Source organism: Chenopodium quinoa, unplaced genomic scaffold (assembly GCF_001683475.1).
Source record: "Chenopodium quinoa cultivar QQ74 unplaced genomic scaffold, ASM168347v1, whole genome shotgun sequence".
Classification (NCBI taxonomy): Eukaryota; Viridiplantae; Streptophyta; class Magnoliopsida; order Caryophyllales; family Amaranthaceae; genus Chenopodium; species Chenopodium quinoa.
Window position 1 is genome coordinate 2147151 of NW_018743697.1, and position 25030 is coordinate 2172180.

The 25030-nt window shown below is 35.7% G+C and overlaps 5 protein-coding genes and 1 pseudogene across 5 annotated transcripts; 2 read left to right on the top strand and 4 right to left on the bottom strand.

Moving 5' to 3' along the window:
- The first annotated feature begins 51 nt into the window (after positions 1-51).
- LOC110684159 lies at positions 52-2491 on the top strand (annotated as a pseudogene).
- Positions 2492-7912: 5421 nt separating this feature from the next.
- LOC110684160 (laccase-3-like) lies at positions 7913-11444 on the top strand. The gene is made up of 6 exons (XM_021860570.1): positions 7913-8811; positions 8915-9066; positions 9170-9414; positions 9488-9616; positions 9984-10937; positions 11060-11444. The coding sequence occupies exons 1-6, from the start codon at positions 8707-8709 to the stop codon at positions 11188-11190; spliced, it is 1716 nt and encodes a 571-aa protein (XP_021716262.1). The 5' UTR covers positions 7913-8706; the 3' UTR covers positions 11191-11444.
- A 95-nt stretch (positions 11445-11539) lies between these two features.
- On the bottom strand, positions 11540-12786 carry LOC110684161 (SWR1 complex subunit 6-like). The gene is made up of 4 exons (XM_021860571.1): positions 12575-12786; positions 12391-12493; positions 11999-12108; positions 11540-11875 (listed from the first exon to the last, which is right to left on the bottom strand). Exons 1-4 carry the CDS (start codon positions 12677-12679, stop codon positions 11672-11674), a joined length of 522 nt encoding a protein of 173 aa, XP_021716263.1. The 5' UTR covers positions 12680-12786; the 3' UTR covers positions 11540-11671.
- A 480-nt stretch (positions 12787-13266) lies between these two features.
- Positions 13267-16749, bottom strand: LOC110684468 (cation/H(+) antiporter 24-like). Its single transcript, XM_021860925.1, has 3 exons — positions 16507-16749; positions 14598-15602; positions 13267-14349 (listed from the first exon to the last, which is right to left on the bottom strand). The coding sequence occupies exons 1-3, from the start codon at positions 16747-16749 to the stop codon at positions 13267-13269; spliced, it is 2331 nt and encodes a 776-aa protein (XP_021716617.1).
- Positions 16750-18062: 1313 nt separating this feature from the next.
- LOC110684469 (cation/H(+) antiporter 24-like) lies at positions 18063-20750 on the bottom strand. The gene is made up of 3 exons (XM_021860926.1): positions 20508-20750; positions 19377-20384; positions 18063-19199 (listed from the first exon to the last, which is right to left on the bottom strand). The coding sequence occupies exons 1-3, from the start codon at positions 20748-20750 to the stop codon at positions 18063-18065; spliced, it is 2388 nt and encodes a 795-aa protein (XP_021716618.1).
- A 1721-nt stretch (positions 20751-22471) lies between these two features.
- On the bottom strand, positions 22472-24623 carry LOC110684470 (cation/H(+) antiporter 24-like). The gene is made up of 2 exons (XM_021860927.1): positions 23970-24623; positions 22472-23889 (listed from the first exon to the last, which is right to left on the bottom strand). The coding sequence occupies exons 1-2, from the start codon at positions 24621-24623 to the stop codon at positions 22735-22737; spliced, it is 1809 nt and encodes a 602-aa protein (XP_021716619.1). The 3' UTR covers positions 22472-22734.
- Positions 24624-25030: the final 407 nt, after the last annotated feature.

Below are 25030 nucleotides of genomic sequence, written 5' to 3' on the forward strand. Positions count from 1 at the left end.
TATATATATCCAACACTTTTCTTCATACTACTCACACAACTTTATTACCACAACTTTCACTCTAGCAAAGGATAGAGTGTAAGAACCAAGATGAAGTTGAGCAACACAAAATGTGGCCTCTTCTTGGGATTGTTTGTTTTTTTTGGCATTCGCGGCTGACTTAGCTAGCGCGAAGATACATTATCATAACTTTGTTGTATGTATTCTACTCTATAAGTGAATAAGTCTCCTAAGTAACTTTGTTGTATGAATTATTTTCATGCATCAATTGTTGTTCATTTACTAACTAAATATATTTGTATGATGAAAACAGATTCAACCGAAGCCAGAGAAGAGGCTGTGCAACAACCAAGTTATTATGACCGTAAATGGTCAGTTTCCGGGACCAACCCTGGAGGTACGAAACGGAGACACCCTAATCATCAAAGCTACTAATAGAGGCAGATACAACATCACCCTCCACTGGTAAACTCTCTAAGGACCTATATAGGTGTAAAATGTGTTAAGCTTAATGATACCGAAAATTTAACATGTTTATAAATGTTTAATTTAGGCATGGAGTACGTCAAATGAGATCACCATGGGCAGACGGGCCAGAGTTTGTTACACAATGTCCTATAAGGCCAGGACAAACCTATACATACAGGTTCACCATCGAAGACCAAGAGGGGACGTTATGGTGGCACGCTCATAGCAAATGGCTTCGAGCCACTGTATATGGAGCTCTAGTGATATACCCGAAGCTAGGATCTTCATATCCCTTCCGAAGGCCAGCAAAAGAATTTCCTGTACTTCTAGGTAAGATAAATCCCCTAAACTTATATGCACATTTAATTTGTAACATAAAAACGGAGAGTTACAAGGGACTAAAATTTTCGAGTTTGACAGGGGAATGGTGGAACAGAGATCCAATGCAAGTCCTTCAACAGTCTATGGTTACAGGAGCTGCTCCAAATGTATCTGATGCATACACTATCAACGGTCAACCTGGTGATCTCTACCCCTGCTCTAGTCAAGGTACGACGATCTTCCCTTGTCAGAAACAGGTTGATTACTGCAGTTTAAGTGATCTGGTACTTGATAGGAGTAATATTTTTTTACTGATGACAGCTTCGATTATGATGCAGATACAACAATATTCCCTGTAAGAGCTGGTGAAACATTTCTTCTCCGGATCATCAACGCTGCACTCAATCAACAACTCTTTTTTTCAATAGCCAACCACCAAATGACAGTTGTTGAGGCGGATGCAGTTTACACCAAGCCCTTCACCACCAATGTTGTGATGATAGGGCCAGGACAAACAACCAATGTCCTAGTCACGGCTAACCAACCACCAGGCCGCTACTACATGGCAGCTACAGCCTATGCCAGTGCTCCTAATGTAGCCTATGACAACACCACCACAACTGCAATCCTCGAGTACCAGAGAGGAGGTTCTTCAAGGCCAGTCCTCCCACAGCTACCAGTATGGAATGACACAAACACCGCCAAAGCATTCACAGCGCGATTTAGGAGCCTCTCCAGAGGTGAAGTCCCAACTAGGATTGATGAGAACCTATTTTTTACAATCAACCTCGGACAAATCAACTGCTCACGCCCAAGTTTCCGTTGCCAAGCACCTAACAACACTCGGTTCACTGCCAGTATGAACAACGTATCATTCTCACTGCCAACGAGAAATTCTATACTGCAAGCCATGTATCAGAACACCCCTGGTGTCTTCACAACAGACTTCCCTCCGGTGCCTCCAGTGCAATTCGATTACACTGGAAATGTAAGCCGCGGGTTATGGACACCTGTTTCAGGGACAAAACTATACAGGCTGAAATTTGGATCTCATGTACAAATCATCTTACAGAACACTAATATTGTCACAGTTGAAGATCATCCTATGCATCTTCATGGTTACCATTTCTATGTTGTTGGTTCGGGTCAGGGTAACTTCAATCCAAAAACCGATCCTGCCAGATTCAATCTGGTTGATCCACCATTTAGGAATACAGTTGGAACTACACCTGGTGGATGGGTTGCTATTCGATTTGTAGCCGATAATCCAGGTAATTTCCTAAATCTCTTACAGTACACTTCTTTTTTCATACTAGTTATGATGATGGTTATGCTAATCTTTGTTTTTCTTCTCTATTTATTCATGCAGGGGTTTGGCTGATGCACTGTCACCTTGATGTTCATATTGGGTGGGGTTTGGCTATGGCCTTCTTGGTCGAAAACGGTGTTGGTGAACTGCAAACCTTGGAACCCCCTCCATTAGATCTTCCACAGTGCTGAGTAAAAGAAAAACATTGAGTTTACATTTAATACAGCTTAATGTCTAGGAAAATGATGCCTAATTTACAAATTTAAGGGACAGTCTTTATTATTTTTTGTCAAAAATAATGTATACCATATTGCATTATTGCATAGTTTTTCATTTCCATTGCATGTACCTGGCTGTGGTACAGAATCAATCTATATTGTTTTTGTCTATGAATCAATACATTTTAGTTTCAATTTTTGAAATTGCAAAACGCGTGCCTTTCTATAAGTTATCGTTTTCATTGATCAATAATAACCACCTTCTCCAAACTAAAATCACCCTATCATGTTAAAATTTGGCAAAATTCTTTTGAGAAACTTTTAACTAACACTTCACATCACCAAAAATTCGATTTTTTTAGCATATACGAAATATATGAATTAAGACCTTTGTTTAGCTATACATATTATAGCTTTCAAAACAAGTTGTACTGGGCTAATTAAGTAATTTCGGACGTAAGCAGAACAATGAACATCTTTCAACCTCACTAGGAGAGTAGATAAAAGTATACTTAAACTAGCATAGTTGGTGTTGTAGTTGTTCGGGAACCTGGCCAGTACAAGTTTACGTTGTTCAACAAACTAATCCCACTTCATACTTGTATGTTGGAATTCTTAGAGCAGCAGGCAAATCTAAACCTGCTAACGGAATGTGAGGTCAACTTCTAAAGCATAACAAAACAAACACATAAATTAAACAGCAATCATTACTAGAGCTGTAAAAGATGAACCGGCCCGAATTACCGACTCAAACCCGATTATTAACCGACCCATCTGAATCCGAAAAAATGGTGACCCAAACCCGACCTGAAACCAACCCTAGACCCGAGTTGACCCGAGTATGTTCCGAACCCGAACATGAACTGACGTGCAGATGACCCGACCCGAATGTAACCCGTAAATTATTGACCTGAATCGAACTTGAATTAAACCGAAATTGACCCCAAACCCGTTTTAACCCGTAAAAACCTGAATTTAACCTGACTTGTTACTAATCTGACCTGAATTCAACCCGAACTGTTCCTAACTCAACCAATTTCAAGACTTTCGATACCGGGCCCCGAAACCTCCAAAATTTGTCAAAAAGCGTGGATATTAGTATTCAATTTTGAATTTTTTTTCGTCCGGAGATAAAAATTGCCGAAATGTTTACCATGGTCTCTAATATCCTTCGGGAGTCCAACTGGGTTGGTGGAACCACCCAATTTGCCTTTAAACGGCCAATTTACCGGTTTACAACTTGCAAGAATTTCATTAACTCAAGCATACTACGAATATTTATGACAACAATTAATGATCATATATGGTTCCAAACGGAATTATATAACCCCGAGATGTATCCCCTATAATCTAAAGGTTTTTCGACAACGGGCCCCGAAACCTCCAAAATTTCTCAAAAAGCGTGGATATTAGACTTCTATTTTGAAATTTTATTGACTTTTTTTCGCCCGAAAATAAAAATTGACGAAATGTTTACCATGGTTCCTAATACCCTCCGAAAGTTCAATTGGGTGGGTGGAACCATCTAATTTGCCTTTAAACGACCAATTTACGCCGGTTTACAACTTTCACCGATTTCATTAACTCAAGCCTACCACAAACATTTATGATAACAAATAATGATCCTATATGGTTCCAAACAGCATTATATGACCCCGAGATATATCCCTTAAAATTTCAAGACTTTTCGACGCTGGGCTCCGAAACCTCCAAAATTTCTCAAAAACTGTGGATATTAGCCTTCAATTTTGAAATTTTTTTGACTTTTTTCGTCCAGAAATAAAAATTGTCGAATTGTTTACCATGGTCCCTAATACCCTCCGGGAGTCCAATTGGGTGGATGGAACCATCAAATTTTCCTTTAAATGACCAATTTACCTGTATACAACTTGCACCGATTTTATTAACTCAAGCCTACCACGAATATTTATGACAAAAAATAATGATCATATATGGTTCCAAATGACATTAAATGACCCTGAGATATATTCCCTAGAATCTCAAGGCTTTTCGATATCGGGTCCCGAAATCACCAAAATCTCAAGCCTTTCTTTTTGGAATTTTTAGACTTTTTTCGCTCGGAAATAATAATTGCCGAAATGTTTACCATGGTCCGCAATATCCCTTGGGAGTCCAATTGTGGGTGGAACCATCCAATTTTCCTTTAAACGACCTATTTAATTACAGGTTTATAACTTGTACCGATTCAATTAAATCAAACCTACCACGAACATTTATGACAACATATAATGATCATATATGGTTCCAAACATCATCATATGATCCCGAGATGTATTCCCTAAAATCTCAAGGCTTTTCGACACCGTTCCCCAAAACCTCCAAAATTTCTCAAAAAGCGTGGATAAAAGCCTTCAATTTTGGAATTTTTTTTGACTTTTTTCCGTTTGGAAATAAAAATTGCCGAAATGCTTACCATGGGCCCTAATATCCTCCGGGAGTCCATTTGGGTTGATGGAACCATCCAATTTACGTTTAAACGGTCAATTTACCGGTTTATAACTTGCACGGATTTAATTAACTCAAGCATACTACGAACATTTATTACAACATATAATGATCATATAGGATTTCAAATGACATTATATGACCTCGAGATGTATCCTTTAAAATATCTAGGCTTTTTTGCACTGGGCCCCGAAACCTCCAAAATATTTCATAAAACGTGGATATTAGCCTTTAATTTTGGAATTTTTTGACTTTTTTTCGCCCGGAAATAAAAATTTCCAAGTTTATCATGGTCCTTAATATATTCCGGGAGTCCAATTGGGTGTGTGGAACCATCCAATTTGGTGTTAAACAGCCAATTTACCGGTTTACAAATTGCAACGATTTCATTAATTCAAGCCTACCACGAACATTTATGATAACAACTAATGATCATATATGGTTCCAAGCGGTATTATACGACCCCGAGATGTATCCCATATAATTTCAAGACTTTTTGACACTGGGCTCCGAAACCACCAAAATTTCTCAAAAAACTTGGATATTAGTCTTCAATTTTGGAATTTTTTGTATTTTTTCCGTCCGGAAATAAAATTTTCCGAAATGTTTACCATGATCCCTAATATCCTCCGGGAGTCCAATTGGGTTGGTGGAACCATCCAATTTGCCTTTAAACGGCCAATTTACCGGTTTATAACTTTCACGGATTTCATTAACTCAAGCATACTACGAACATTTATGACAACATATAATGATCATATATGGTTCCAAACGGCATTATAGGACCCCGAGATGTATCCTTTAAATATCAAGACTTTTCTACACTGGGTCCCGAAACCTCCAAAAATTTTCAAAAAACGTGTGGAACCATCCAATTTGCTGTTAAACGACCAATTTACCGGTTTACAACTTGCACCGATTTCATTAATTCATACCTACCACGAACATTTATGACAACAAATAATGATCATATATGGTTCCAAACGGTATTATATGACCCTGAAATTTATCCCTTAGAATTTCAAGACTTTTTGACACCGGGCCCCGAAACCTCCATATTTCTCAAAATGCTTGGATATTAGCCTTCAATTTTAAAGATTTTTGACTTTTTTTTGCCCGGAAATTGCCGAAATGTTTACCACGGTCCTTAATAACCTACGGGAATCTAATTGGGTGTGTGGAACCATCCAATTTGCTGTTAAACGATCAATTTATCGGTTTACAACTTGCACCGATTTACCGGTTTACAACGACGATTTTAATTACTTTGCACCAAATCGACTTGAACCGAAATTGGCCTTAACCCGTTTTAACCCGTCAAAACCCGAATTTATTCCGACTTGTTACTAACCTGACCTGAATTCAGCTCAACCCGTTTGTAACCTGACTCGAATTTAACCCAACCTATTATAAACCCGACCCGAAATCAACCCGACTTGTTATTAACCTGACCCAGATTCAACCCGACTTGTTATTGACCCGACCCGAATTTTACTAAACCTATTACTTACCCGACCCAAAAATTTAACCCAACTCGAAATTAACACGACTTGTTATTGACTAGACCTAAATTCAACCCAAATTGTTCATGACCCGATTTCAAATCATCTTAAATGCAATTTAGATCACCTTATTATTGGTGATCAAAGCATTTTGTCTAGGGAGACCAAGTCGGTCCAGGCTTGCAAAAGAAAAAAGCATCATCCTCAAATTTAAGAGTTAAATATAGTATATATTTGTTGTATGGTCAAAGGAGATAATTATCTTCCTAAATTAAAGACTATAATTCCCTAGTATATTGTCATATATATTATAGTCAAAGGAAATAATTAGCTTGATAAAAATGATAATTATCTATTTATAGTTAGTTGAACCCGAATATGACCTAACTTGGAAATGACCTGACCTGATTGTAACCTGCAAATTATTGACTTAAACATAACTTGACTTGAATCCGAGAATGACCCGACTTGAAAATGACCCAATTTGATTATAACCCGCAAATTATTGACTTGAACCGAACCTGACTTGAACCCGACTTGAAAATGACCCAACCTGATTATAATCCGCAAATTATTGACTTGAACCGAACCCGAACCGAACCCGACATGAACCCGAGAATTACCCTAACCCATTTTAACCCTTGATAACCCTAATTAAACCCGACCTATTGCTCATCCAATCGAATGTAACCCGACATGTTATTAACCCGACCAAACCCGATAAGAAGTATGACCCGACGTGACCCGACTCAAGCATGACCTAACCCAAAACCTGACCCGCATAGGCTATGGAATTAATCCGAATTGACCTAACCCGAGTTGACCCGACCCACTCTTACCCGACCCAAATCCGATCTGTTTACCCGAATTGATAGCTCTAATCATTACTCAGAGTCAGAGACAAAGAAAAAATTGTTATTTATAGGTAACTAGGTAAAAAGTTATAACAAAGGCTAACGGATTGATGTTGTCACATTGTCTAAATTTCCTCATATTTAAGGATGTATGGAGTACATGGTTATCATCACAGAACTTTGGCAAAATGAATATAAACTCATTACCATTACTTATTACCGCCTACGAAACAAATGTACACAATCCCGTGTCATGGATTAAGAGTAACAGCAATGGCAAGATTCTACCAAGAGAGCTCATTTGTTTATTTGGCTAGACCAATAGGCACAATTTGCTTAGGTTGGATTTTTTTGGCAACATTTAGTGGGTTGGGTTGAGCCGTTGAACCTTCTACCAACAAAACTCTACTCAACTGATGGTTTCAAATATACCATGATTGGCATTGGTCGTATCAATGCGTTAAGCAGTTGTACGATGTTAACATAAACAACCAAAAAAATAATATAATCAATACACATCCAATAATTAATTTTGATACAATCAGAGATTCAGAGTACAAAGTTAAAGCCGACGTTCTTTAACAAAATAATAAAATTATAAAAAAAAAAACAAACAAGAAATAATTGACATTATGTGAAGAACGCCAATTTAGCTTCCCTAATCTCTATGACCCTAAGTATAGTAAAACTTATTCTTTTATTCATGAAAAACAAATTAAACCTAAACAACAAGAGGAAAGTCAAAGGCATGGTACTAAGACAATGTTTAGTTTGACAGGAAACTCTTCTTATTTCTTACAAATTTGGTACGTACTAAGCTGAAATTCAATTGAAATTAGATTTCAAAATCCATTTATATTTCATTCCTCACCGGAACAATATTTCATTTTTTGCCGGAAAAATAAATAGAAAGAAATAGTGGGATTAATGGGAGAGAAGAAATAAAATGGAAAAATGTGATATTCATAAGGTAAAATATATTCAGCCCGAGAAAATATCACCACTATTTTTCGGGGAAAATAAATCACTCCAAGTGAAAATGAGAAGTACTTAAATCACTCCCTCCTAAGAATTGAATGACAATAACATCATATATTTACAATTCAGCTGAACATAAATTATAACTTGACTCTAATCATTTAAGATAAATAATAGATGAGAAGGATTTACTACAAAATCACCAGAACAACTAAAGATCAAATAGAAAAAAGCTCATTTGCCCCTCTTTTTTTTTTTTTCCTTTCCTTCCAGGACATAGGACAATTAAGTGTATAACTACTGTATTTCTTTACACTTGAGACTAGAGGGGTTAATCACATAATTATAAATTATAGAATAATTTGACAAGGTAAGTGGGTGAACCAAATTCTCTCTATTGTTAGACACAGTACTTGATTAGACACCTAATCCACATATACAACTTAGTATAAACTATGTTTGTTATGGTATTAGGTCACTATTCCATTTCACTCTCGTACGTATATATACTTGAGACCTCTCCACCCTAGTCACAACACACAACCATCAAAAGCTTCATTCTAAGGAACGAGCAAAAGAAGTACAGTAAGATGGAGTTGCACAGCACATATTGTAGCCTTTTCCTCAAACTAACCTTCATTTTAGCGTTTACAGCTTGTTTAGCAAATGCAGCGGTCCACCATCATGAGTTTGTTGTAAGTTCCTTTCCTCTAGTCTTGCAAGGAGTAAATTTTTCATGCATGAATGCAGTCCATCCACTTTTCTTTCTTGTGACTTCTTTAACAATAAATATCACAGATTCAACCAACGCCGGTGAACAGGCTTTGTCAAACCCAGCATGTTATGACTGTAAATGGTCAGTTTCCAGGGCCAACCCTGGAGGTACAGAATGGAGACACCCTAATCATCAAAGTAACGAATGCTGGCAAATATGATATCAGTCTCCACTGGTAAGTAATTAAGTACACACAAGCTATCCCCAAAATACTTCTAGAGACGGGCCACTCGACCATAACTCTAAGTTACTTAACATGTTCTCAAAATTTCACACAGGCATGGAATCCGCCAAATGAGAAACCCATGGGCAGATGGACCCGAGTATGTAACACAATGCCCAATGAAACCTGGAGTAACCTACACATATCGGTTCACCATTGAGAACCAAGAGGGAACACTATGGTGGCATGCTCACAGCAAATGGCTAAGAGCTACTGTATATGGAGCTCTAATCATATACCCCAAACAGGGATCTTCATATCCCTACCCAAAACCCAAAAGAGAATATCCTCTTATTCTAGGTAAAGCAAAGTGAACAACCACTTTAAATAATATAGCCATGATGAAGATGACTCTAAAATTGGTAATTTACAGGAGAATGGTGGAACAGAGACCCAATGCATGTTCTTCGACAAGCAACAATAACAGGAGCAGCTGCAAATGTGTCAGACGCATATACAATCAACGGTCAACCTGGTGATCTATATCCATGCTCCAGCAAAGGTTTTGATTTAAGCATTAATCCTCATATCTGCTGTTATGCTCCATTTAGATGGAAATCATGGCTAATATTATGTGCAATATTAAGGAGTGTGGAAACAAATAAAAATACATAATAATGCAAATAGATTCAGGCTATCTGACTTAAATGGCTTAACTCAGCAGAAAGTTATAATGAAACAGAGCATTTAAGCCCTGAAAAATTCTGCATAATAGGTCCTACTTGGCATCAAACTAGGCATTATCAGAAGTAACCACCAAATATGATACATGAACTATAACAGATTATCAGAAAAGGTGATGTGCAACTGATGAAACAAATTTTACCTCCAATAGAGAATAGTATAATCATTGCTTCAACTTTGTGCAGATACAACCATATTTCCTGTCGAAGCTGGTGAGACGATTCTTCTCCGAATCATCAATGCTGCACTCAATCAACAACTCTTTTTTTCAATTGCCAACCACCAAATGACAGTTGTTGAGGCGGATGCAATTTACACCAAGCCCTTCACCACCAATGTTGTGATGATAGGACCAGGACAAACAACCAATGTCCTAGTCACTGCTAACCAACCACCAGGCCGCTACTACATGGCAGCTACAGCCTACTCCAGTGCTCCTAATGTAGCCTATGACAACACCACCACAACTGCAATTCTTGAATACAAGTCTGCTGCTTGCAAATCCAAAACAGGAAGTCCTATGAGACCCATTCTTCCACAACTACCAGCCTGGAACGATACTAACACCGCAAATGCATTTAAAGCTCAATTTAGGAGTCTTTCCAAGGGGAGGGTCCCAATTGAGATTCATGAGAACCTATTTTTCACAATCAACCTTGGGCTGATAAACTGTTCAGGTCCAAGTTTCCGTTGTCAAGGCCCCAACAACACCAGGTTTACTGCTAGCATGAATAACGTATCCTTCGTTTTCCCGAAAAGGAATTCCATAATGCAGGCTTTGTACCAAAATACTCCAGGTGTCTTCACAACAGACTTTCCTCCAGTACCTCCATTGCAATTTGATTACACAGGCAACGTAAGCCGAGGGCTGTGGACACCTGCACGAGGGACTAAACTATACAAATTGAAGTATGGTTCTCATGTACAAATCATTTTACAGAATACGAATATTGTCACAATTGAGGACCATCCAATGCATCTCCATGGATACCATTTCTTCGTTGTTGGCAGCGGCAAAGGTAACTTCAACCCAAGAACAGATCCTGCCAGATTCAATCTGGTTGACCCACCAGAAAGGAACACCATTGGAACCACACCTGGTGGATGGGTTGCTATCCGATTTGTGGCTGATAACCCAGGTAACAAAGAAGCAACTTAGTTATTTTTTGTAAATTCTCTTATCGTTTCATCATTAATTTGCATAATACCCTTACCAGTCAGCGGTGCTAATATTTTTCTTCCTTTTCTACTGTTCAAACAGGGGTTTGGCTAATGCATTGTCACCTTGATGTTCATATTGGCTGGGGCTTGGCTATGGCCTTCTTGGTTGAGAATGGTGTTGGTAAACTAAATTCCGTAGAGCCTCCTCCGCCACAACTTCCCCAATGTTAATTTACATGAGTCAACTTTTCAGGAAGGGATAGGGTTACCCAAGTCACAAGCCTACGAGACAAGACATTTTTCACCCAAATTTTAAGCACTCATTTCCAGTATCGTCACTTTTTTTTTTCAATTCAAGGCTATGGAACAAGGTACAGAGCAAGCCCATTCGCCAGATGATCTTATTAGTGTGGTTTTTATTGTAATGTAAACAAGCTGTTCATATTAAAGTATTGCAGTGGCAACAAGTTTTGCCAATAAATATTCTTGTTTCTCTTTCTCATTCTCTCTCTCTCTCTCACACACACACACAACATCAAAAAACCGTGAATCATGTCGAAATCAATAAGCAAACTCAAAATTCTTAATAAATCAAATAATTGAAGATACTTCATTTCAACATAATAGTAAGCTTCAAACAATAATACATTGCAGCACTTAACCTAAAGAGTAAAGACTTACAATATTATGCACAGCAAAGCCTCTTAGTTAATCAAGCAACAAACTTCAAACAACGAGTATCATTATGTATTTTCTGGCAACGGATACAGCAAAAACGCACGCCACACCTAACACAAGTATAATTAGCATTAAACCCACAAACCGTGCAGAAATTACGACGAGAGGTTATGCTTGGAGGTCCAACAGCTGCCCTCAAATAATTCGGTACATGAGGGGGCAAGGCATCCAAATTTGCCTGTTTTCACAATCAAAGACAAAGGCCAAGGACTTTGCTAAGAACAATAGCAGAAAGTACCACTAAATCAAGTTCAAAGATTAGAATCAAGTCCAAAGATTAACAATTATTCTATTTTCTCACCTCATTAACTAGCTCCAAAAACGTTCTAGGATTTTTCCTTGCAATTTCTCTCGCTTTTCCTTGACGAGTTTTCCGCTTCATACTCATAGATTGCTTCTTCTGTATATATGCTGTCAATCCATACATTATCCCAATTTTCAAATTATTTCAGATAAATAAATTAATAATGCTTCATCTTTTATTTAATCTGATTTTAACAAAATTAAGAACAACAAAATTCAATTTCCTTTGCAACTCCAATTCAACCTAAAATTTCACAAATTCATTCAACTCTACTGAAATAAACCTAATGTCGCACTAAATTGACGAAATCACTAACAATAGCACTGAAAAATCAAGCAACAAGAGGATTTTTGAAATGATTTAATCAACAGATTAATAAAACAACCTACCTTCTTCGTCATCATCAAGAGAAGCTTCATCGTCGTCGTTGATCTCAACTGTTTCAACTCCGCCATTATCGTTTTCCAGAGCATCAAGCCTAGCTAATGCCGCCTACAAATCAACGAAATTCATCATTATAGAAGTAATTTCCTCCTCTTCCGCCGAAGAGAGAGAAAGAGAGAAAAGCAAGACCTGAGTTCGATTATCGGAGCTAGCAAGAGCAGCCGCCATTTTTGTGGCGACTTTTCGAGATCTTGTCGACGTTCGTCGGACTGCGCCGGAGATTTCATCGTCCATCGCCGGAATTTTTTTGGAATTGATTTCAGAAACTTGGTTTTAGTCTGGTGAATTAAGGCCCCAATTTCAAACTGTGGCTCCTATGAGCCTATGACTCTTATGAGGTTATGTTATTGGGTTTAGAAGGGTTAATTTGATAAAGTAGGTTGCGTTTTGGGTAAGGATGGTCATATCGATTGTGTCTTGTCTCATGTTATATTCTTGTATCCATACGAGTTAAAATATAAATTGAGTTGTTTTTATTAATAGATTGAATCAGGTTGTTGTGTTAATTAAATTAAATAGTCAAAATGAATATACATTTGATTGCTATTTATTGCCAATTTAATTGATTTTTAAATCATTAAAATTGAATCAAACATTATGTACAAATGATCTTTGATATTGCATTTGAGGGGTAGTCAACTCTAAAAAAATTAAAAATACAAAATAACGAATAAAAATTAAGTCTAACATGTTTAAATATGAAAAAAAAATCAACCATTAAAATTAAACTAACATAAAACCTAATCTAATAACAAGCCCAAGGGCTAGCTCGTTGATCTCTCAACACTTGTTGTTGCACTACTAACACGGATCCGGATGTATTAAAATCGATTGATACCAAAAAAATCACCTACTAATCCTAATTCAGGATTATCAGTCCATTCAGATAATCCTTCCAACAAGGTTGGATTAATTCCATTTTTCCTTCCGGTAATCCAAAGATCTATTGGAACACTATCATTCAATGATTGTACCGCCGAAACAGTTTCAAAACCATTGTTCACAACAACTTCCTTGTACACTACTTTGTCATTCCTCTCATTTTTGACCCAAAACCAAGTTACCACCCCATCATCCAACTTCCTCTCGGATTCATCATCCCCTTTATACTCACTTGCCAAGAATCGAACCACAACCAACGACACGTCGGGATGTTCCACCATACGATCCGCCAATGAGAGGGCCTCACGGGCATCAGGTCCACCAAGGAATAACATGGCAAACTGACGATGTATGCAGTTGCTTGATCGAGTTGGGAGTGACCCCCATGCAGCGGCATTCTTGCATGCTAAGATTCCAACGGAGCATGGTGCATGTGACAACGTGTTAGCATTAGCAGATTGTACACCCGGCCTAAGTATGGCAGTTGAAAAATCATTTCCATCTTCAATACATTTTTTGTGAAAAGGTAAAATAATAAACCCTACCTTGTTCAACAAGGCAATCTCACATATATCTTGGTACATGGTTCGTTGAGGGGTAATACTTGTAAAAAAATTCATGGAAATGCAGTCTGTCCGAGCCTCTTCGTAGAGCTTGATGGCATTGTGGATAGCTTCATTGTTGGTATCCCAATAATCTTCGTTTTGCTTTGTGTGGTCGATAAACACTGGGGCTGCTCGCCCAAGTAGTTCGACAAGGTAAAGAGCAAATACCGTAAATGGGTTGCTTGAAGTTGGATTAGCAAAGTCTAAGAGACTAAATAGGCTAGCCACACTTTCTTGGTCATAAATGCATGCTAGGATTCGAAGTTCAGACTCTTGCACTGTATGTTGTATGGTTCTTTTCTTGTTGATCATATATGGTCGTGTTGGATCATAAAGGAAGTCAATTATAGGGCTGCATATGCCTGTTACTATGATTGTTAGGATCACCATCAATGAGAAAGATGGCGTTTTTATGATCTGCATATAAAAATTCAAAGTTTAATGTAGGATAAATTGATGAGAACTAACCTAATAGTCAAAATTGACCAAATTCAAGTATATAGACCAAACACTAGTATTATTATATTGATTTGGAATGGGATACCATTGTTTTTATTTATTTATTATTATTGTAGTGGTTTAGGTATATTAGGTCGAAGTTTGAATATATTACCTTAAGCATTCTACATTGACACTAGCCTTAAGATTTTGTTATAAAATCGTACCTTTAAGTCCGTCCAATGAAGATATAGAAGAAATTCTGTTTGACCTCTAAGGCTAAGCATAAAGCCCATAGCAAGCGAATCTCTATACGACATGTCAGTAAACCGTGCTGCCATAACAACCGAAACAAGCTTCGACACTATGGCCATAGTAGCCAAAGCAAATAGAGGAGTTAAGCAAGACCAACATTCACTCATTACAAAAATATCCGTCTTAAGCCCAATAGTTGCATAAGCAAAGGGCATAAGAATGTCATTCATAATAACCTCACTCTTATGCACAATAGTAGCCCCAATTGGCGGTCCGTCGGGTATGGCTAGTCCAAGCCAAAGAGGTCCATTTCCAATTGCAGCACCAATAAAATCAGTTGTAAAGGCAATCACAAAAACTCCTAGCAAAGTAGCAGTAATATATTTTTGATCCACAGGTTTACCTTCAGGAGTTTGCCTATTAATCCATTGCATAACTTGTGGAATTCCACCAATTACTAACCCACTAATCCCAACTACCGTACATATATAATACAACGCATTTATCCCTTTATCTTCTCCTTGTTTAACAGCTTCAAACGCGATAATCACAGTTATCCCCACAGCATCACTTATGATCACGGTTGTTAAGGCAACACGTCCAATTTCCGAGCTTAAAAGTTGCATATCCCTTAGAATTGAGTATATAACCGGGAATGTTGTGATGATTATTGCTGAAACTATACCTCCAATAGAAGAGTATTTCCGAAGCTCAGGGTCCATGTAGTCGCGGATGCAAATCGCTACAACCCATACAATGATATGGGGAATTATCAACCCGGATAATGCAATCACCCAATGCTTCTTTCCTGCTTTGAAGATCACAGCTAAGTCCATTTTTACTCCGGTCACAAACAAGAAAAACATGAACCCTATGATCCCGATATTTTGTATTACGTAACGTGAGTTCTCTGGAATTACATTCTTTGCAAAGTTATCATTGTGACCTAGCACTGACGGTCCAAGGATTATGCCCGCCTATATACACGAAAAAAAAAACACTTAGTTTTTTCACTACATAATACATGGACAATTGGACATTAATAATTAGGCTAATAAGGGAAGGCTTTACATTCGTTCTCACTTAGTAGAAATCAATGGCAAAGTGCTAGCCTGTATTTACAATATACAAAAAAAAAAAAAAAAAAAAAAAAAAAAAAAGAACAAAAAAAAGAAAAGCAAATAGTGTTATATATACTCCTAAAACATTACAATTTACAACCTTAATTGTAATAATTTTTTGAAACGATTGCTTAAAATCATTTTATCTCATCAACATGGTAGTGATTAAAGAGACTTGATTCGATCTCAAGTCTTATATATATGATTTATATATGTTCCATCCTATAAACTTATATTAATCCATTAGTCCTTTTTTACTGATTACATTTAGACTTTGCACGTTTTCCATTGTACTTTTTTATTATCAATATATTTCATTGCATACTTATAAATTTTTTAATAATTGAGTATTAATTCAATTAAATACTCGTTGAGAAAAATCAAATAAGACCCACATGACCATATTATGTCTTATATAATTGGAATAATTGGGTTTTCTTATCTTATGAATAGTGTCAAAAGTTAAAACGTAACAAATAAATAGAAATGGGGGAGTAGCATAAAAAAAATCCAGACATAATATCACTTTATTTTTCCTTACAATTGCTTGCCATCATCTTACAAAGTACATTATTAAACATATATTGCCAAGTATTCAAGAGAACATTACAAAATTAAAATTTTTTCTTACATATATATATATATATATATATATATATAAGTGTAAGAGAATCAAGTCCTTTAAAAAAGTTCTAATAATGTTTTATTCATCATAATCATATAAAGTAAAATAACTATTAAGAAAGAGGGGAACACTTACAAGGATATCGGAGATGACTTTAGGTTGTTTGAGAGGCTTCAAGAGGAAGCGCATTAATTGGCTTAATATAAGAACTAAAGACATTTCTAAGAGGAGAGTGGTGAAGGAAAAATCAAGAGGATTAGCACCTTGAAATATGGAGAAAGCATGATTACCATGATTTCGTCGACAAATTATCTCCACAACTCGGCCATGAGAATCTATCACAGCGGATCCATTTAACTCTGATAAAGTTTGGTCCATAACCACAACTTAATTAAATAGATGTTTTATTTTTTGAAAAAATAATAACTTTTATTGTTGTTACAATCTTTCAATAGCAACAATTCTCACGTGTACAAGATCGAATAACTTATTTAGTTTACGACGAATAAGAGACTCATCAAGAAGACGGTAATAATGTGATCACAACCTTTAATAAGATGATCATTCATGCAAAAGTTTGAATATTAATTAGAGAAGACAAACCAAAAAAAAAATATGGAAGTTAATTTTTTTTGGGTTAGGAAGAGAGTGGAGAGAAAGTAAGAGAAACTAAAGCGGAGAAAGTGAAAAGAAAGGGAAATTTGAAGGATGGTTAGGCGTTAAATGTGGCAATTTGTTTCCATTTTAGTTGCTATGTTACTCCTTCAATCTAGTCCTCTCATTCATCCTCACTTTATGTTCTTTTCCTTTCTCCTTTTCTTCCTTTTTGTTTTTTCGTGTACTCGTGTAAATTATTAAATTTCCTACTATTTTCGGAAAGAAAAAGATGAGTTTCTTAAATCTATGTTATATATTGTGATATGGAACAAGTAAAAACATACAATGGCTACACCAATTATGTAATAAATCACAAATTTAATCCTTTAATAGTATTATTATATTTGCACCATTGATTCAAAGAGATCTACAATCAAATAATTATGATTATTCTAACAATTGATATTTACAAGTATGAAAATTTGAATTCTATTAGGTTGAAGTAATCTACTACTCCGTACAAAGGTTGATATATATATATATATATATATATATATATATATATATATATATATATATATATATATATATATATATATATATTTAACATGATCATACATGATGCGTAATGTTTTTTTTTTATACCAATACCAAGAGGCGATACCTTTATAATTTACTAGGAGTACTTTTATATATATATATATATATATATATATATATATATATATATATATATATATATATATATATATATATATATATATATATATAATTTACGTTATATGTATAGATAAACCAAACTACATAAGTGCTTTTGTTTTTAAGTTAATTTGCAAGAACTTGTGAAACTTGTTTTGTAGCTTCAGTATTAGTGAAAGAGTTTTAAATTCCCTTAGTAGCTTTTGTATTATTTGAATTTTTGTTTGTTTTAATTTAGAAACATGTAGTTGTTGACGATCAATCAACAATTGATAATGAATATAGAGATTATACGGAGTAATCAATCAACAATTTAAAAAAAAAAAAAAAATATTATTTCTAACATTTTTGTACAAAATCTTATGGCTAACACAAATCCTAATTTTCTAATAAGCTCAAGGATTAACACGATGATTTCTTAACACTTGTTGTTGCACTACCAATACAGATCCCGATTCCAATGACACCAAAACATCACCTAATAATCCTAATTCAGGATTTTCACTCCATTCTGATAAACCCTCTATTATAATTGGGTTAATTCCATTATTTCTCCCTGTAATCCAAAGATCTATAGGAGCACTGTCATTTAACATTTTAATGGCCAAAACAGTGTCAAAACCATTGCGCACAACAACCTCCTTGTACACTACTTTGTCATTCCTTTCATTTTTAACCCAAAACCAAGTTATCACCCCATCATCCATCTTTCTCTCCGACTTCTCATACCCTTCATACTCATTTGCCAAGAATCGAACCACGATCAATGACACGTTAGGATGTTCCACCATGCGACTCACCAACGAAAGGGCCTCACGGGCATCAGGCCCTCCTAGGAACAACAGTGCAAACACGCAGTTTACGCGGTAGCTTATTCGAGTTGGGAGTGTCCCCCATGGAGCAACGTTCTTACATGCTAAAATTCCAACGGAGCATGGTGCATGGGACAACGTATTAGCATTAGTAGATTGTACCCCTACCCTACGTATGGCAGTTGAAAAATCATACCTATTTTCAATACATTTCTTATGAAAGGGTAAAATAATAAGTTCTACCTTGTTCAACAAAGCAATCTCACAAATATCTCGGTACATGGTCCGATTAGGTGTAACACTTGTAAAAAAGTTCATTGTAATGCAATCTCTACGAGCCTTTTCGTAGTGATTGATGGCTTTGTGAACGGCCTCATTGTTGTTGTCTCGATACACATCTTTATATTTCGTGTGGTTGATGAACACTGGGGCGGCTCTCCCTAAGAGTTCAACAAGGTGGAGAGCGAAAACTGTAAATGGGTTATTTGTTGTTGGATTAATGAAGTCCACAAGGCTAAATAGGTTAGCCACACTTTCTTGATCGTAAATGCATGCTAGGATTCGAAGTTCAGACTCCTGCACCCTGTGTTGTATGGTTCTTTTCTTGTTTATCAAGTATGGTCTTGTTGGATCATAGAGGTAGTTGATTATAGGACAAGCTATGCTTGTCATTAATATTATCAAAATCACTATTAATGAGAAAGACTGCGCGTCTATGATCTGCATATAAGATCCAAAAAACACAAAAGAAAGATTGATAAGTAACAACCAAGATTTAATAATGCTGAAAATGTTATTTTAATATAAAATGAGTTTATTATTGCCTTTGTAACTCATACACTGATACACATAGAAAATACATATCAAGTATAACAAGAATTTGTTAAAAGATCGTACCTTTAAATCCATCCAATGAAGACATATAAAAAACTCCGATTCACCTCGAAGGCTAAGCATGAAACCCAAAGTAAACGAATCTCTATATGTCATCTCCATAAACCGAGCTACTAAAACAACCGCAACAAGTTTGACAAAAATGGCCGAAAAAACCAAAGTGAAGAGAGGAATTAAAGAGGCCCAATAAGCCCATATTTGAAATACATCCGTCTGAAGCCCAATAGTAGCATATGCAAAGGGCATAAGAATGTCATTTAAAATAACCTCAGTCTTTTGGACAATTGTTTCCCCTATTGGAGGCCCATCAGGTATTGCAAGCCCAAGCCAAATGGGCCCACTTCCAATTGCAGCCCCAATAAAATCAGTGGTGAAGCCCATAAAAAAAACTCCTAATAAGGTAGCAATGACATAATTTTGGTCCACGAGTTTACCTTTGGGTGTTCTCCTAACAATCCATTTCATTATATGCGGTATGCCATTTAATACCAAGCCACTAACCGCAACTAGTGCTAACAAGTAATATAGCACATATATCATCTTTTTTTCACCTTGCTTCAATGCTTCAAATGTAACAACCATACTTAACCCGAACACGTCTCCAATAATCGCGATTGTTAAGGCAACACGCCCAATTTCCGAGCTTAAAAGTTGCATATCTCTAAGAACGGAGTAAATTACCGGGAATGCTGTGATGATTATAGCTGAAGCAATAGCTCCCGTCGAAGATGATTTGTTAATAAGTCCAAGGTGCATGAAGTGTTTAATGATTATTACGAAGGAAAATATAATGATATAGGGGATTAGTATCCCTCCAGAAGCGATCACCCAAAGCTTTTTTCTAACCTTGGTGATCACAGCTACGTCCATTTTTACGCCTGTTAAGAACAAGAAAAACATGAATCCAATAATCCCAATATTTCGAATTATAAATCTTGAGTTATCTGGAATGACATTCTTCGCGAAGGTCTCGTTGTGACCTAGCACTGATGGTCCAAGGATTATGCCTGCCTACACACAAATAGTCACAATATGAAATACACATAAATTGAAAAGAAAGTATCCCACAATTTTATTATATGAACATTTAATTAATTAATCATAATTATTATAAATTAATGGACGGTGACTTACCAGGACATCAGAGATAACTTTAGGTTGTTTGAGAGGCTTCAAGAGGAAGCGCATAATGTTGCTTAATACAAGAACTATAGCCATATCTAAGAGGAGAACCGTGAAGGATAACTCAAGAGGATTAGCGCCTTGAAATATCGAAAATGCGTGACTTCCATGGGATCTTTGACAAATTATTTCAAAAACTTGACCATGATAATCTATCATAGCAGATGCATTTTGCTTCCATAAATCTTGTTCCATAACAACGCGATGTATATCTTGTACGACAACAACAATGAGGAGGATGAATCTTTCCTTTGATCTAATTTAATCGATTTCAATGGCAACAAATACCACGACGAATTAGCTTAATTATGGAGATTAGATCGATTTGCAAACCATATTAAAAAGACGATATTATGGTCACGGTCATGAATAATATGACCGCACCATGCATGGTAAACTTTGGAGATTAAATCAAACCAAAAAAAAATGATTAAAAAAATAAAATGATGTGAATATTTTTTTTAGGAAAAAATTTGGAAGGATATTATGATTAATTTTCTTTATGTTATTTTAAATTCTTTTGTTTTTTGAATTTTCTATTTACATGCATGTGTTCGTGTAAACCTTCATTTTTATAGTTTTCTCTTAAATCAGAAAGAAAGGGGGAAAAAAAAAAGAAAAAAAAAAGAGGGAATTAAGAGAGGATTTGAATCATTTTTAAAGATAGTATAACAAGAGACAGATGATCAATGGAATAGCACCTTTCCTTCAAAAAAAAAAAAAAAAGATAGTATAACAAATGAGAAAGAATGTGTTGTATTAATTTTAGACATCTAAATTTAAGTTTTTAAGTATCATAATTATAGGTAACTTAATGGTGTAATTAGGTGACTTTTTACATTTAGCTCAAATAATCATAATCATGATCATGATTCTAAGTCACAACAATTACAAAGTCAAAGATAGTATATCATGTGCTTCTTGTAGTATATACCATATAGACTATATACCTTAGCTTGCACAGCTGTCCCACCTTAATTAAATTAGTCTTTTTTTAGATGAAGTATCCTTCATTAATATTATAGTCAATGTAATTGCTGTAATTAATATTTTAATGTTTTTTAGTAAATTTAATTCATAAGAAAATAAGGTTGAATCTAATAACTAAATTAACAAATTGAATCAAAATAAGAGATGCTCTCATGATTTATTGAAGCCGTGCGGATGGTTTCTTCTGATTCAAATAATTGTGTTTATTGCGATTGCGGAATTGGTAATACTGGTTTTGAGAAACTAAGTTAACTAACTATGAACTTACGACTTTTTAATTCTATTTGGACTACTCCATCAAATCAGGCCTCCTCCAGAATAGTTTACATTCAAATGCAAACGGTTAACCTATATTGATTTGATTAAGCAATTTCCAAAAGTTATCATTATAAATAAAACAAATTGGGTCGTTCGGACTAATTTTTGACACCTATTCATCATGAATATGAATTGGTTAATTACTAATTTAATCTACTAATAATATAAATTATATTTACTCCTTCATCTTGAATCTCAACCCTTCATATTTAATTAAATGATCTTATCCATTAATATTTTACTTTTAACAAGATGGAGAGAAAAAAAAAAATCTACTTTCGTATGTATAAACCATGAAACCAATAAAGCAATAAGATACTTTCCAATATTTATATATTCAAAACGTAAAATAATCATCTTTCTTCCTCATTCGTTCTCAACATCATAGTGACTTGGTGAGATTGATTTATAGGTTACAACACATTTCATATAAATTTTGAACATCTCGACTTTGAAAATTAAGATATAAACTAGCTTTTTGAATATTTCACTTAGCTTTGAAAGTTTCATTATCATTTTTTTGAAATACTCTTTGTGAACCAGACTCAATTAATACTTTATTTTATTTTTTATGGATAGTTATTTTGTTGGCATAATTATATTAAGTAATGGTGTAAATTAATCTTTATAATGACTACATTTTCATTGCCATTGCAAATGTAATTTATTCCTAATCATCATCAATATTTTACCAAAGTTGGGATTGTTTTTGTTTTTTAACCATCAAATATAAGTTTAAATAAAAATATGTACACTTGAAACTCTAGAACACATTTTGGTGTTATCAGTTACAAATTGAGATTTTAAAATAAATAAAAAAAAAAAAGGATCGATGAATCATAAAAATTAATTTAAAAAAAAAAAATCTGATCTAGTAACAACCCCATGGTATACATTGTGGATCTCTTAATACTTGTTGTTGCACTATCAATACAGATCCTCCTGAGGTATTAACATCCATGGACACCAAAAAATCACCTATTAACCCTAGTTTGGGATTTTCACTCCAATCTGATAAACCCTCCAGTAAAATTGGATTAATTCCATTTTCCCTCCCAACAATCCAAAGATCTACCGGAATGCTATTGTTCAACGATTGTATAGTTGAAACAGTATCAAGACCATTTTTCACAAAAACTTCCTTGTACACAACTTTGTCATTCCACTCATTTTGAACCCAAAAACAAGTTACCACTCCATCATCCATCTTCCTTTCGGACTTAAGATGCCCTCTATTCTCAGTTGGCAAGAATCGAATCACAATTAACGACACGTAAGGATGTTCCACCATTGGACTCGCCAACGAAAGAGCCTCACGGGCATCAGGACCACCAAGGAATAGCATGACAAATTGGCGGTGTGTTTGGAGGGACATTGGAGTTGGGTTTGTTCCCCATGTTGCATCATTCTTACATGCCAAAATTCCCACGGAGCAAGGTGCATGGGATAATGTATTAGCATTTGACGATTGTACCCCTGGCCTTGTGTAAATTGAATAATCACTCCCATCCTTTATACTTTTCTTATGGAACGGTAAAATTATAAATTTAACCTTGTACAGCAAGGCAATTTCACATATATCTTGGTACATTGTTCGATTTGGGGTAACACTAGTAAAACTTCTCATAGTAATGTAATCCGTACGAGCCTCTGCGTAGTGCTTGATTGCACTATGTATGACCTCGTTGTTGTTGTCCCAATACGCGTTAATATGCTTCGTGTGATCGATAAACATTGGGCTGCCTCGACCGAGTTCGATTAGGTAGAGTGTGAAAACCGTAAATGGGTTGTTTGAAGTTGGATTTGCCAAGTCCAAGAAGCTAAATAGGTTGGCCACACTTTCTTGGTCATAAATGCACGCAAGGATTCGTAGTTCAGAGCCTTGCACCGTGTGTTCTATGGTTCTTCTTTTGTTGACCAAGTACGACTTTGTTGGATCATACATGTACCCGATTATGGGGCAGCATATGGCCGTCAATATGGTTGTCATAATCACTATCAATGAGAAAGCTGGTGTTTTTATGATCTGCATTTGAACATCCAAAGAATAAAATTATATTATAAGTCTGTCTCAACACAAGTTAGGATAATGTAATGAAATTATACCTCTAAGTCCATCCAGTGAAGGCATAGAAAATATTCGGTTTGACCTTTAAGGATAAGCATGATGCTCAGAATAAATGAATCTTTATACGACATCTCCATAAATCGGGCCAACATAACATTTGTCACAAACTTGGCTAAGATAGCCATAAAAACAATAGTAAAGATGGGAATTAAGTCATTCCAATATGCAGTAATTTCAAAGACGTCCGTGGAAAGTCCAACAGTAGCATATGCAAAGGGCATAAGAATGTCGGTCAAAATAACCACCGTCTTTCGCATAACGTCTACTCCAACTGGGGGCTCATTAGGCATAGCAAGCCCAAGCCAAATGGGCCCAGTTCCAATTGCGGCCCCAACATAATCAGTAGCAAACCCAATCAAAAAAACTGCTAGCAAAATAGCAATAATATAATTTTGGTCCACATTTTTACCTTCAGGAGTTCTCTTATTAATCCATTTTACTACATATGGTAGGCCTGCAAATAATAAGGTACTAATCCCAATTACCGATGATAAATAATACCATATAAAATCCTTCCTTTTTTCTCCTTGCTTCATTGCTTCAAAAATAATAAGCATAGTTAACCCAAAGAAATCACTTAGTACCGCGATTGTTAAGGCAAGACGCCCAATTTCCGATCTTATAAGATTCATGTCTGTTAAAGTGAAGTAAACAACTTGGAATGATGTAAAAATCATGGATAAAGGAATTGTAAGCAAGGAAGAATGTATTTGTAGCGCCGGGTCTAAGAACTCTCTAATGGATTTCATTATGCACAACATGATTACGATTGGGAAAATCGCCCCGACAAATGAAATCACCCATATTTTTTTCCCTGCCTTGGTGATCACTGCTAAGTCCGTGTTCGCCCCGGCCAAAAACATGAAAAACATGAACCCTATGATCCCGATATTTTTTATTAGAAATTTTGTGATATCCGGTATGACATACTTTTCAAAGGTCTCGTAGCGACCTAGGAACGATGGTCCGAGGAGTATGCCCGCCTTCACACACAAACATATTTAGAGTTACTATTTTTAAAAAAGTACAGTACCTATTA

What these genes read in the sequence shown, in the direction of transcription:
- LOC110684469 (XM_021860926.1), bottom strand. Translation starts at nt 20,750, where the DNA reads ATGGAACAAGATTTATGGAAGCAAAATGCATCTGCTATGATAGATTAT. An exon ending in AAGTTATCTCTGATGTCCTG is followed by an intron (nt 20,385 to 20,507) that starts GTAAGTCACCGT and finishes ATTTGTGTGTAG; the next exon opens with GCAGGCATAATCCTTGGACC. An exon ending in TTCATTGGATGGATTTAAAG is followed by an intron (nt 19,200 to 19,376) that starts GTACGATCTTTT and finishes TCTTATATGCAG; the next exon opens with ATCATAGACGCGCAGTCTTT.
- LOC110684468 (XM_021860925.1), bottom strand. Translation starts at nt 16,749, where the DNA reads ATGGACCAAACTTTATCAGAGTTAAATGGATCCGCTGTGATAGATTCT. An exon ending in AAGTCATCTCCGATATCCTT is followed by an intron (nt 15,603 to 16,506) that starts GTAAGTGTTCCC and finishes TCGTGTATATAG; the next exon opens with GCGGGCATAATCCTTGGACC. An exon ending in TTCATTGGACGGACTTAAAG is followed by an intron (nt 14,350 to 14,597) that starts GTACGATTTTAT and finishes TTTTATATGCAG; the next exon opens with ATCATAAAAACGCCATCTTT.
- LOC110684161 (XM_021860571.1), bottom strand. Translation starts at nt 12,679, where the DNA reads ATGGACGATGAAATCTCCGGCGCAGTCCGACGAACGTCGACAAGATCT. An exon ending in GCTCCGATAATCGAACTCAG is followed by an intron (nt 12,494 to 12,574) that starts GTCTTGCTTTTC and finishes GTTGATTTGTAG; the next exon opens with GCGGCATTAGCTAGGCTTGA. An exon ending in TTTTGGAGCTAGTTAATGAG is followed by an intron (nt 11,876 to 11,998) that starts GTGAGAAAATAG and finishes TTGTGAAAACAG; the next exon opens with GCAAATTTGGATGCCTTGCC.
- LOC110684160 (XM_021860570.1), top strand. Translation starts at nt 8,707, where the DNA reads ATGGAGTTGCACAGCACATATTGTAGCCTTTTCCTCAAACTAACCTTC. An exon ending in TCCACCATCATGAGTTTGTT is followed by an intron (nt 8,812 to 8,914) that starts GTAAGTTCCTTT and finishes TAAATATCACAG; the next exon opens with ATTCAACCAACGCCGGTGAA. An exon ending in TATGATATCAGTCTCCACTG is followed by an intron (nt 9,067 to 9,169) that starts GTAAGTAATTAA and finishes AATTTCACACAG; the next exon opens with GCATGGAATCCGCCAAATGA.
- LOC110684470 (XM_021860927.1), bottom strand. Translation starts at nt 24,623, where the DNA reads ATGAATCTTATAAGATCGGAAATTGGGCGTCTTGCCTTAACAATCGCG. An exon ending in TTCACTGGATGGACTTAGAG is followed by an intron (nt 23,890 to 23,969) that starts GTATAATTTCAT and finishes GTTCAAATGCAG; the next exon opens with ATCATAAAAACACCAGCTTT.